This window comes from Populus nigra, chromosome 8, assembly GCF_951802175.1.
Source record: "Populus nigra chromosome 8, ddPopNigr1.1, whole genome shotgun sequence".
In the NCBI taxonomy this organism is placed as follows: domain Eukaryota; kingdom Viridiplantae; phylum Streptophyta; class Magnoliopsida; order Malpighiales; family Salicaceae; genus Populus; species Populus nigra.
This window is the reverse complement of record NC_084859.1, coordinates 20,569,895-20,583,248: the sequence shown is the minus strand read 5'-3', so window position 1 is coordinate 20,583,248 and position 13,354 is coordinate 20,569,895. Positions and strand designations below refer to the sequence as shown.

Below are 13,354 nucleotides of genomic sequence, written 5' to 3'. Positions count from 1 at the left end.
AACTCTCTGGGAATTAAATCTGCTTCAGAGGTAGTAATTGAGCTCATGTTTCTTCTCTTATTGCTGTGATTATAAACATATACATAATCCATGCCCTTCGTAGATATATATACACAATAATTTAGTGTTTTCATTATAATTTATTGCTTTCCTGATTCTTCTGCAAGTTAACATTCACATGAACAAGGGGAAGATGGAGTCTCCTGTTGGAAAATAAACCTGCAATTTGACATGTCTAGCTTGTATTTAGTTAATGTTCTTAGATATGAATATTTTTTCGTCCCGAGATAATAACCAAACGTTATTCTAGTTCCGATATCCAAAGACGGTGTATGAACGATGACAATGTAAAGATTGGAAGAGCTAGAGTGGTCCTTCCTCCATGTCCATTTCCAGTCTTCCCAGTTGCAAGTTGCAATAAACAGAACGGATGATGGAGATATCGATTCTACTGTCTAATTTAGTGTATTCATTGGAAAAATTATCAAATAGAAAGTGGGAAATTCATTGGAAATTCATCTTTTCTTTCTTTTTCTGCCCCCACACAACTGTATCCTCCCCTCTTATGTGAGAAACTGTTTGGTACCCTTTTTTAAAAAAAATTAATTTTTTTTGTTAAAATTTAATATAATTTGTATGTTTTGAACCATTTTGATATATTAATTTTAAAAATATAAAAAAAATATTATTTCCATGCAATTCAATATAAAAAATTATTTAAAAAACAAATTTTTTTGATGAGAAAAAAAAAGAGAATTAACACCGAAATTACAGTAGAAGGGAGCCAAGACAAATTGTTAAGATGCATTGCTGCAATTGTTTTTTTGTTCATTGCAGTAGGTGGGCACATAACTTTTTTTTATCCGGAAGGACCTCAACGCACCTATGTCAAGGCCAAAACTTTGGATAAGTTTTGGATTGTGGTTGTGGTTGTATTTTAAAGTGTTTTTTTATTTTAAAATATATTAAAATAATGTTTTTTTATTTATTAAAAATTATTTTTGAGATTAACACATTAAAAAAATTCAAAATATACAAAATTTTTTTGACTTTTTTAGAAACATGAGTTGGCCTGCGATTCCAAATATTTTTTTATAATCATTTTGAGGATAGCCATGATTATGCACATCTCGGATGTACCATACTACTAAATAATATATATATTTTTATTTTTTTTAAAGATAAACTAATATTTTTAATTTAACCTATATATAATCTCTTAATATTTAAATTAATTCAACCACTTTAAAATAAATAAATTAATTAAAATTCTAACCTCTTCTCTTTTATATTTGTATTTCTTTTATGTTAATCTAAATTAATTTAAGATGATATCAAAGCTGATTTTATAAAAATAAGACTTAATTTCAAATTTATTTTGAAGTGATATTGGTTTTGTTTTTATAAATATGGTATTTCATCTTCTTATTAGTTTTTGCAATTTAATATTTGTGTTCAGTTTCTGCAATTTATGTTGTGTTTTGAAATAATTATATAATTTTGAGAAATATTTATTTAGTTTTTGCGATATTTATTTAGTTTTTGTAATTTAATATTTTGTTTTTAACTTTTTTTTTAATATTTTGATTGTCATTATTTGTTCATTACATCTATCGAAAGAGATGATAAATCATGTTGAAATGCACTTGAGAGAAAACTGAATTACGGTAACATATGAACCTGATCTCACTGGCCCAAGATCTCTCATACACAGCATCCAGAATGCTGGAAAAGGGACTTAAGTGTACAACGCCAGCTTGCATGTCACTCCAAGTGGAAGAGAAGTGGGGTGGCAGCAAGAAATTCGAACTTTCAGAAATCAGTTCTGCCCTAGCTGCCTGTTTTCACTTCCACTATGTATATTCTCGATGGTGCTTCCCATGCTTCCTTCTTATGGGAACTGGTTAGGCTACAAGATGCTCACCATTGGTAGGCTTCTGAGATGGATCATTTGCACACCAGTGCAGCTTATTTTTGGCCAAAGGTAAATACATTAGTTCTGTTTTTCCTTTCCAAAATTTACTATTATTGGAACTGATAGGGTTATGTTTTCTTCTTTTGATTACTTTGACAGGTTTTATGTGGGAGCATTTCAAGCACTGAGAAGGAGATATGCTAATATGGATGTTCTAGTTGCACTAGGCACTAATGCTGCTTATTTCTACTCTATATATACAGTGATAAAAGCATTGACTTCTGACAGATTTGAAGGGCAAGATTTCTTTGAAACTAGTGCCATGTTGATATATATCCTTTATTCTGCTAGGGAAATATCTGGAGGTTGTGGCTAAAGGAAAAACATCAGATGCTATCGCAAAGCTGATAAACCTTCCTCCTGACACAGCTTACCTGCTAATACTAGACACTGCTGGAAATGTTACTTCAGAGATGGAAATCAGTACTAAACTGATACAAAGGCATGATATAATCAAGATTTTTCCAGGGGCAAAAGCTCCTGTTGATGGGATTGTTGTTAGTGGTCAAAGTTATCTGAATGAAAGTATGATCACGGGAAAGGCAAGGCCTGTTGCTAAAGAAGCTGGTGACAAGGTATTACTCATTTGCACTGCCAGTTTCAGAAATAAAATTATCACAAACTAAGAACATTAAAATTTTGCCTCTCTTTCTAATGTCTTCAACAGGTTATCGGTGGGACTGTGAATGAGAATGGATGTTTACTAGCCAAGGCAACTCATGTTAGATCAGACACTACACTTTCCCAAATTGTTCGAATTGTAGAAACAGCTCAGTTTGCCAGAGCACCTGCTCAGAAACTTGCTGACCAGATCTCAAAATTTTTCGTTCTTATAGTGAGTGTACTTGTGTCCTTTGAATATTTACTCTACACTTTTCTTTCATTTCCAGCAATTAATGATTACTTACAGGATACCATTGTTTTCTTTCCATCCACAATCAGGTTGTTGTTGCTGCATTTATAAAATGGTTGGGATGGTTTGTCCTTGAAATTTCTGGATTTTTTCCGAAACATAGGATACCGGAAGCCATGGATGATTTGAATTTGCATTGCAGTTTGGTATTTCAGTGCTGGTGGTTGCTTGCCCATGTGCTTTAGGCCTAGCAACTCCTACAGCAATAATGGTGGCGACAGGAAAAGGTGCTTCCCAAGGTGTGCTCATCAAGGGTGGAAATGCACTTGAAAAGGCACACAAGGTATGACCATCATTTCTGGGAAAAGAAGTAGCCAGTTTCTATCCAACAAAACAAGAAAAACAAAAAATGAAACCTAATAAAAAAAATAGGACTCAATTAATGTCTGAAGTTTCCCGGTTGAAAAGAATCCATTATTAAATCTTAATGTCTCTTTTGACAACCAGAAATTTAATTTTGTCTGCAGATGACAGCAGTTGTGTTTGATAGGACACTGACAGTTGGGAAACCTGCTGTAGTCAGTGACGTGCTGTTTTCAAGTATTTCATTAGAGGAATTCTGTGATGCAGTCATTTCTGTAGAGGTGAGTGCCTATGTTCTCCATGCCATTTTTTATAGGAGAAGTTACGGACTTTGACGCAACTTGAAAGAGGTTTTGATGCCAGTACACAGGGATTTGGCAAAAGTTATGAAAATTTTACAAGTAAATTGACTCTCAAATCTCGAATTATTTTGTAACATGATGAAAGAGGAAGTTGACTTCTATACCTTGATTACACAGGCAAATAGTGAACATCCATTAGCAAAGGCTGTGGTGGAGCATGCCAAGTGGCTGTGGCAGAAGCATGGTTCATCAAGAGAACAGGTCACAGAGGTCAGGGACTTTGAGGTGCATCCTGGAACTGGGGTGAGTGGAAAAGTGGTGACAGAAGGGTTTTGGTTGGGAACAAGAGGCTCATGAATGCTTTCAATGTATCTGTTGGTTATGAAGTTGAGAGCTATATCTTTGAAAATTAGCAATTTGCTAGAACATCTATACTAGTCGCCATTGATGGAAAGGTTGCTGGAGCTTTCTCTGTGACTGATGTGATGAGACCAGAAGCTCAGCTTGCTGCGTCTTTTCTCCGCTCACTGGGCATCTCAAGCATCATGACCAAAGGTGACAACTGGGCTGCAGCCACAGCCATTGCAAAGGAGGTTGGAATTGAGGATGTGTATGCCGAAATAGATCCCCTCGGAAAAGCTGCAAAGATCAAAGAGTTACAGGTAACTTTATTTTGAAACAAACACTCACTGTAGACAATCTGATGCCAATGAATTTTGAAGCTCCGAGTCATTCTATCTTCAGTATCCATTTAGTAGTAAGATGATAGTTTGGCCTGGAAAAGGGAATGAGGCACAAACTAATCTGAGGAGAACTCGAAAGAGCTTTTGTTGATTACAAGTTTACCTAAGTAGAGTTCTCATAACATCACAAATTTCACATCAACTATCCTGTCACCCCAATGCAAATTTTGCATGGAGAAATTAAATTCTGACTTGAATTTTCTGATTGAAACTGTAAGCAGATGAAAGGGATGAACGTTGCAATGGTCGGAGACGGAATAAATGACTCGCCAGCCCTGCTTGCAGCTGATGTTGGGATGGAAATTGGTGCTGGGACAGATGTGGCTATAGAAGCAGCTGATATAGCTCTCATCAGAAGCAACTTGGAAGATGTAGTTTCAGCCATTGACCTATCCCGAAAGACCATCTCCCGAATTAGGATTAACTATTTCCGGGCACTTGGCTACAACAGGATTAGCTTGCCTATATATAGCTGCTGGCATTCTGTACCCTTTCACTGGAATTCGGTTACCTCCTTGGCTTGCTGGTGCTTGCATGGCTGCTTCATCTCTTAGTGCGGTTTGTTCCTCTCTTTTGTAGCAGTCTCATGTGAAGCCTCTTCATATAGAGCACTGTAAAAGCACTAGCTAGAAGGCCACCTAGGAGCTTCAAATGTATAAAAAATGTTGACAGGCTAGCTTAGAGCTGGACTCCTGACATCTGTCGTTATTTACTTCTTTCTTCAGCTGATACACTGTAATTTACTTCATATAAAACAAAGTGAATACCTTTTTGCATCTTATTTTTGCGTTTCAAGATTGACACAAATCTTTTCTCTTTGTAGTTCTAAACTAATTGCACCGTTTGGCAACGCAATGCACCACAACAAGAGAATCATTTTTGATGTTTTTGCTAGCGTAATGCAGTGCACCGCGTTGCCAAACTGGCACGAAAGGGGTGATTGAGACAAAAACAAGTTTTAGAGCTAATTTAAGAAGAATTTAAATTCAGGGGGCAAATTAAAATTTACCCTTATACAAAACGTTTGATTATCAGGAAATTAATATCATCCCTTGCCTGTGGCAAACACCCTTTTCACCGAAACATCTCAACACGTGGCATATCTAATCATATTTTTTCTCAAAACCCTCTTTCTCTACCTAAAACCTTGATATTCAAAGCTCTCTCTCTCTCTCCCCCACAGAGACAAGCTCCATGTGGATCACTAAAAAGGTTAGCTTGTGAAAAGAACAACCTCTTTTTTAACATGTTATATGGTACAGTTTCATTTGTACTGTGTTTTTTGTTTTAGTTCATCAAAAAACGATCCACTTTTTATCAATTTATTAATGAAAGTTTCAACCTTTATTTATTGGAATAAAAAAGATTGGATCTTGTTGGGTTGTTTAGTTGATTTTGATTAAACCGTTTCTCTCTCTTTTTTTTGTATATTTGCAGATTTAGAAATTATGGGTTTTTGATAAATATTGGAGATTAAGCCTGTAGGGTGATTTTGGATGATTGGTGATTAATCTAATGTGGATTAGGTTGGTGGTGAACCTTCTTTTTTTGGCTGGTGAGAAAATGGAAGAAAATGGGATTTTTCGGGGTTTTGTTTTCTTTGGCTGTTAAGTTTTTGATAATGGAAACTTGGTTTAGATGATCCAAGTGGTTATTAGTGGAATGAATGATTTCTTAAGCATTGAAATATATGGAATTTGAGATTGTGGTTCATTTTCTGTTACTGAATTTGCTGAGCCATTGAAGAGAACATCAGGATTTTGGAATTCAGGAATAAGTGTGTTGACATGGATAATTCGGGTTTGAGGGGTCGTTTTTTGTCTGATTCAAGTGGTGGTTTGTTTGACCTCGAGTCACCGATTCATAGACACCAACAATCTCAGTTAGGTCATCCCTCACTAGCGCACCAACATCAGATGAATGTAATGGGTTGTTTTGATAATGATCACCAACCAAGTGGGCTAATGGAAATGAAAGGTTCAACATCAAAAGGATATTTGGTGAATTTTGGTAAAGGAAGAGCTGCTAGTCCGTTTAACGGTGCACATAGTGGCGATGGGAGTGAAGATGACGACCAGAGTTTTATGGAAGATGGGAATGGTGAGAACTCTACTGGCGCTAAGGGCAAACAAGGGCCTCCATGGCAGCGAATGAAATGGACAGATAATATTGTTAGGCTTCTTATTTCAGTGGTTGCTTGTGTGGGCGATGACGATACATTTGATGGTACGGGGGGGCTTAAGAGAAAATCCGGGCTTGTGCAGAAGAAAGGTAAGTGGAAAACAGTGTCAAAGCTAATGATTGGCAAGGGGTGTCATGTTTCGCCACAACAGTGCGAGGATAAGTTCAATGATCTGAATAAGAGGTACAAGAGGTTGAATGAGATTCTTGGGAGGGGGACTAGTTGTAGAGTTGTGGAGAACACCGCTCTTATGGACTCAATGCCTCATCTTTCAGCTAAGGCGAAGGATGATGTCAGAAAGATATTGAGCTCGAAACATTTGTTTTATAAGGAAATTTGTGCTTACCATAACGGGCAAAGAATACCCAATTGCCAGGATTTTGATCTACAAGGTTGTTCATTACCTCTTGAGAGGTGCTCAAAAGATATGAATGGGTCAGGGTGGGATGAAGTTGAGGGAAATGATGACAGTGATGATGATGAATCGAATAATGAAGCTGATAATAATGCTGATGAGATGGGCCAGTTGTGTGAAAGGATAGTGAATGAAGAGCATTCCCACCTTTGTTCTCAATCAGGTAGGCAAAATAGCTTTGGTGTTGAAATGACAGCAATTTTTCAAGACACTAATGTATCGCCATGGGAGAGAAAGGAGTGGATTAAGAAGCAGAGGTTGCAACTCCTAGAGCAAAGGGTCAACATCAAGGCTCAAGCTTTTGAGCTTGAGAAACAACAGTTCAAGTGGTTGAGATACTGCAGCAAGAAAGATAAGGAGTTCGAGAGGTTGAGACTGGAGAATGAGAGGTTGAGGCTGGAGAATAGGCAGAGTGCATTTCAACTGAGGCAGAAGCAACTGGAAATGGATTTGAGGAGTTCAGAACCAGCATATGACCCTACTTCCCTTGGTATGGACAGAGTGCAAGGAAGCGATCAAATTGATCTGGGCAGACATCATTAGCTTCTTTACAGAGGGATTGACAGTTCACTCCTGGTATCTTGTACGGCTATCCCACAATATTTATAGCATCATGTAAATGAAATTAACTAACATCATGTACCACATATATTGTTTTAAATTAACCTTAGGAGTGTTAGAGAATTTCTTGTCTTTTGCTGTAAAGTGCAAAGCCTTTGTGCAACAGCTCTTTATTGCTCGTCTTCTCTTCAGTGCATTTCCTTTACACGACAGAAGCTATAAGTCTTCTCCACGAATGTGAACGGCGCCAGCCCCCTCCACCATTTCATACTCGTAGGTGATATTTTCTTGCCTTAAAACTTTGTTGAATATTTCTTTTGTGTCTACCAAATAAATATGCTTCAAGCATTTCCATTTACAGGCTATGGAACATCCATTTTCTTCTTTTCTTGTCCCATGTTTCACAGGTTTCGCACTGGCCATTTCAAATCATTGTTTGTGTGAGTTAGTATCCAGGCTTCCCCTCTAAATGTTTTTGAGTTGAATGTTCTAACACTCTATAGACATACTAATGGCCGCATTCACAATGTTGCTCCTATTGTGCTTTGTTATTGTTGCTGCCCCCTGGCGCTAGAATAAGTCATGATTCCTCGACTTGATTTTTTTCTTGATATTATGTTGTTGTCTTATGTGTTTTGTCATGCTTTAGATTTCCATTTGGAAGTCCACGTCCATTTGAATTCAACGGTTTAGATTTAATGAACATAATGATCATCATGAGAGAATCTCAATCCAGAGTAATGGCCAGGGATCAGGAGAGGGTTTACCCCCATGTTTTATATAGTTCAAGGGCTCATTGTCCCTTTGACATGCTTTTTTTTAAGTACACGAAAAGGAAGTTGCCAAGGGATGCGGACTGCAAGGAGTTTGAACAGGTCCAAATTTTCTGGGCAAAAATGTTCCTCTTGTGTTTCGTGTGGCTCAAAGCAAGCCACGCTTTCATAAGAATTCTTCTGTCTACTAAATTCAGCGGATTGTATGCGAAGATGTTACCTCTTCCTATATTTAATAGCAACTTGTCATATTATTTTCATGGCCCCCAAAGCCTTCTCAGAAAGCTCTCCCTAATATTCATCCTTGTTGAATAGTTGATTGCAGGCAGAACCAAGGTTGTCAATTCCGTTTTGGTAGGTGTTTTGTTTTTTCAATTGGAACGGAATGTTTCAGTTTCGGAGTGTTTCGGCGTGCCGTTTCGGGGTTGTACTGTTCATATATATATATATATATATATATATATATATATATATATATTCAACAAACATAATTCAAATTCAAGATAAATTAATTATAAATTATGCAATACAAACACAATGCCAAACAAATATAATTTCAAAATTTAAAATATTTCTAAATAGTCAAGATTAAATAGATCTTTAACTTAAAGTAATTCAACTTAAACAAAATATCAAAATATTATGAAAGTAAAATGTTTTAACACAAATATTTTAAATATAAAGTTAGGTCAATGTTATTAAGGCTAATGAAATCTAAAGCATCCCTTGTTTTGCTCAAATTCCTACAAAGTATAAACATGAATATAAACCATATATATTTGTGATAAATCTAATTTTAAAAAATTAATATCATTGTTAATGAAAATAGTAATAATAATTTTCAATGTTATTATTAATATCATTGTTATAGAAAATAGTAATAAAAAAGAGCTTTTTATAATTGGGTGGTTTAATTAATTAAATTGAATAAGGTTCAATTTGATTCAATGGCTTTTCAAGAGCGGAACGGAACATGTGGAATGGAACCGGAACGTTTCGGGCGGAATTTAGCCGAAAAATCCGGAACGGACCGAGATTTAAAATGAGATGAAATTTGTTCCGTTTTGTTCCGTTTTTTGAATTGGTATGAAATGTTTCGGCCATTCCGGACGGAACGAAACGAAATTGACAACCTTGATCAGAACACGCAGTCTATGCAAAACTCATTGGGACATTTTTTCTTCCGAAAATGAGGGGAGATAAAAGAAATATCTGTTACCCTTATTCTGAACCGATACAAGGTTGGTGATGCTTCTCATGTTAGGGTACGATGGAATCAAGACATGTTATCAATCTTCTTTGATTAGAAATTTAAACTATATTTAAACTCTACCTTGGTCAACTCAATAAATTTCCTAAAGCCTAAATAAATAAATCATAGTCAATACCATCTTTTCTTCATGTATCAACATGAGACCTTCCCAGATGCTTCTCCCTTCACCTACTAAGGCATCGTTTGGGAACGCGGTTGCGTTCCCAAAAAATTTGAAATTTTTTTTTTTATTAAAATTTAATATGGTTTGTACGTTTTGGATCATTTTGATGTGCTGATGTCAAAAATGATTTTTAAAAAATAAAAAAACATCGTTGGCATGTATTTTGGCACGAAAAGTTATTTAAAAAACACCCGCAACCACACTGCTAAACACGCTCTAAATATTCAATACCCTTTGCCTATGAACAAGTCAGGACTCTTTTTTTTTTTCAACCACTAATTAAAGCATATTAAACATCCATAAAAGCATAGTAAACATCCATGATCCAGAAGGGTGGGGAAATTTATTTAGGGAGGCTAAAATTTAAATTTAACTAGTTTTAGAGCTAAAACTATAAATTATTTAAGGGGAAGGCTGGGATTTTTTTTTTCTTACATGAGTTGAGGCTTCTGCTAGCTCCCTTTATCTCTGCCCCTGATAATTCACACATAAAAAAAAACCGATTATCATTCATAATTTATATAAATTATTGTCATATTTTTATTCATATACATTTTAAAAAAAATCATGTTTTTCATTTGTTTATTCGTTTTTTCCTTATCTATCACAAAGAACATTTTCTTAATATTGAAGTAATTCTTTTTATATTTATTTGTTTTCAAAGAAATGTTTTGAGACAAAGATTACATTTTTATTGGACGTAATAAAATTATTTTGGGCTGACCCTGCAAGATCCTGAGTGAGACCCGAGCGGGTGTGATTACTATGATTGCATGCACCCCCTCGTTCACCATTTCTTCTCTCCCTCCATCCATATATAATTTTTCATACTGCCTCTCGTCTCCCACTTTGCCGTTCCATAAGACCCTGAAGAAGACTCCTTTCTCTCTTCACACCAACAAGAAGGTATTCACTTTCTCTCTTTCTTCCTCTAAAGTTACTCCCTTTCCTTTCATTTCACACGCCACATGAATCGGTTCATATGTAACTGTCATGTTTTTTACAGTTTAGTTCCTTGTCTTTGGTTCCTTGTATTTCGGACTTGTCTGTGTCTTGCCTGTCTTGCATTGACACCATCATGTTTATATAAAACCCACTTCACTTCTTTCTTAGATCTCTCTCCCTCCCTCTTTCGGTGGGTTCTTGGCTTCTTTGTTAGATCTGTTACTTAGTTTTTTTTTTCAAGGATTGTAAACTAACAGGTTACTTTTGATATCAATATCTTTCTTTTCTTCATTGGATCTTAAAGTTTTGTTTTTTCCTTTGAAATATATGGTTAGATGAGTTGTTGTTATGATATATGAAATGGGTTGTTTTTTTGGCCTGTGATTATTGTTTTGTTTCATTTTGATCAGAATATTGCTATTTGTTCTGAAATATTTGTCCCGAACCCAGTGATTTGTTTAATTTATGCTGTTTGGTATTTCAGTCGAAAAATATTTTTGAAAAAATTTAAATTTTTTATTTTTTAAATTAATATGTTTTTGATATTTTCATATCATTTTAATATACTAATGTTAAAAATAATTTTTAAAAAATAAAAAAAATATTATTTTAATATATTTTAAAATAAAAAATATTTTAAAAAACAACCGCTACAATATTTTCAATCATTTAATTAGCATTACTCTTTTGAATATGTTTGTTATTAGTGTGGATTAGAAAGATTTGGTATTTTCGGGATTTTGGAATAAGTGATGAAAGTTTGTGTTACTTGATTTGGAATGAACAATTTGATTGATTAGGATATGATACTATTGTTGATGTTGTTTTTTATTTGATTTTGATCTTAAAACATGATTTGACTGCTGTGCAAGTGGCATGTCTTCAATCCTGCGTTAGAGTGATACATGCATTCGAAGCTATTGTGGAGAGTCACTTTACTTACTTTGAAACTGTTTCGAAGAACAACTGTGGTTAATTAGTCGCGTTACTAATTCAATTTGGAACAGGGGTTAATTATTTGTGTGAGGAAATGGCTGATAGGCGCCAGCAACCGTCGGTCATGCAAAAGATGGCCAGCCAGGTCCATCTCAGTTCTAGCTTTCCCCAAGGTTTTCAGAGACCTGCTTTACACCGAAGGCAGTTTGCATATGGAAACTATTCCAATGCGGGATTCCAGTATGCCATGACAAGGCCATGCCAGTCTAGCCCTGACATGTCATTGGTTGCATCATCTACTGCACCGGTATTTGTCCAAGCCCCGTCTGAGAAAGGCTTGGCTGGCTTTGCTGTTGATTTTCTTATGGGCGGTGTTTCTGCTGCCGTGTCAAAAACTGCTGCAGCTCCCATTGAGCGTGTGAAGCTCTTGATCCAAAACCAGGATGAGATGATCAAGGCTGGTCGACTCTCTGAACCATACAAGGGAATTGGAGAATGTTTCAGCCGAACAATAAAAGATGAGGGGACGATGTCTTTGTGGAGAGGGAACACTGCTAATGTCATCCGTTACTTCCCCACTCAGGTTTCTTTCATCCTGGATACTTTACTGACCTATTTGGGTTTTATTTTTGTGCTTATCTAGTTATTCTATGAACTCTCCTCCAGGCCCTGAATTTTGCATTCAAAGATTACTTTAAGAGGCTTTTCAACTTCAAGAAGGACCGTGATGGCTATTGGAAGTGGTTCGCTGGAAACTTGGCATCTGGTGGTGCTGCTGGTGCCTCGTCACTACTCTTTGTTTATTCTTTGGATTATGCCCGAACACGTCTTGCAAATGATGCCAAGGCTGGAAAAAAGGGAGGGGAGAGGCAATTCAATGGTTTGGTTGATGTCTACAGGAAGACACTAAAATCAGATGGCATTGCTGGGATTTATCGTGGATTTAACATTTCATGTGTTGGTATTATTGTTTACCGAGGTCTGTATTTTGGATTGTATGATTCTTTGAAGCCAGTCGTCCTGACTGGAAAGCTGCAGGTTGGTAGATTCTAACATAAATTATTTAACAGTTGCAATTTCATTTGTTGAGGTGAAAATTCTCATGTTGTTTCGCTCATCCTATGATTACAGGATAGTTTCTTTGCTAGCTTTGCTCTTGGCTGGGTCATCACCAATGGTGCTAGTCTTGCATCCTATCCAATTGACACTGTCCGCAGAAGAATGATGATGACATCTGGTGAAGCTGTCAAGTACAAGAGCTCCCTCGATGCATTCTCCCAGATCCTTAAGAACGAGGGTGCTAAATCCCTCTTCAAGGGTGCTGGTGCAAACATCCTCCGTGCTGTTGCTGGTGCTGGTGTGCTTGCCGGATATGACAAGCTTCAGGTGATTGTCTTGGGAAAGAAGTACGGTTCCGGTGGGGCCTAATTAAGTCTCATTCTTCTTCACCCCATACAATCATCATAGATGGTGACGAAATTCTTGGAGTTCCATTCCAGAATTTATTCTGGATAATTCTTTAGACTCATTTGGATTAACTTTTTTCAGTTTCAGGATTTCCATTTCTGTAGTCCTGTCTTTTAGGAATTGTTGCGATTGCACTACATTGATTTTGAAGACATCAAAACTATAAATTATCCTTCTCGTTTTATCATTCTGGGTTCTTTACAGTCCATTGCATAAGTTATACCTTTTCGCGATCGAATAATGCGATGGACCTCATTCAGGCTTCTATTGTTTGTATGATGTTTTTCAACTCTGAAACACACCTGAGGAAGCAATGGGGTCTGAAAATGAAGACAAACAGACGAATTTTTCCATTGAGAGAAAAGAGGTATGCTTTTTTTCACCATGCTCTCAACAATGGTCT

The 13,354-nt window shown here is 36.3% G+C and overlaps 2 protein-coding genes and 1 pseudogene across 2 annotated transcripts; all 3 read left to right on the top strand.

Moving 5' to 3' along the window:
• Window positions 1–1,622: 1,622 nt before the first annotated feature.
• LOC133702018 (copper-transporting ATPase HMA4-like) lies at window positions 1,623–4,866 on the top strand (annotated as a pseudogene).
• Window positions 4,867–5,300: 434 nt separating this feature from the next.
• LOC133700766 (uncharacterized) lies at window positions 5,301–7,572 on the top strand. Its single transcript, XM_062124422.1, has 2 exons — window positions 5,301–5,448; window positions 5,674–7,572. The coding sequence occupies exon 2, from the start codon at window positions 6,024–6,026 to the stop codon at window positions 7,374–7,376; it is 1,353 nt and encodes a 450-aa protein (XP_061980406.1). The 5' UTR covers window positions 5,301–5,448; window positions 5,674–6,023; the 3' UTR covers window positions 7,377–7,572.
• A 2,764-nt stretch (window positions 7,573–10,336) lies between these two features.
• Window positions 10,337–13,138, top strand: LOC133701010 (ADP,ATP carrier protein 1, mitochondrial-like). The gene is made up of 4 exons (XM_062124760.1): window positions 10,337–10,509; window positions 11,556–12,067; window positions 12,151–12,522; window positions 12,616–13,138. Exons 2-4 carry the CDS (start codon window positions 11,579–11,581, stop codon window positions 12,910–12,912), a joined length of 1,158 nt encoding a protein of 385 aa, XP_061980744.1. The 5' UTR covers window positions 10,337–10,509; window positions 11,556–11,578; the 3' UTR covers window positions 12,913–13,138.
• The last annotated feature ends 216 nt before the right edge of the window (window positions 13,139–13,354 follow it).

Coding starts and splice junctions, on each gene's coding strand:
- LOC133700766 (XM_062124422.1), top strand. CDS start 6,024: ATGGATAATTCGGGTTTGAGGGGTCGTTTTTTGTCTGATTCAAGTGGT.
- LOC133701010 (XM_062124760.1), top strand. CDS start 11,579: ATGGCTGATAGGCGCCAGCAACCGTCGGTCATGCAAAAGATGGCCAGC. Junction 12,068..12,150: donor TCCGTTACTTCCCCACTCAG/GTTTCTTTCATC, acceptor ACTCTCCTCCAG/GCCCTGAATTTTGCATTCAA. Junction 12,523..12,615: donor TCCTGACTGGAAAGCTGCAG/GTTGGTAGATTC, acceptor CTATGATTACAG/GATAGTTTCTTTGCTAGCTT.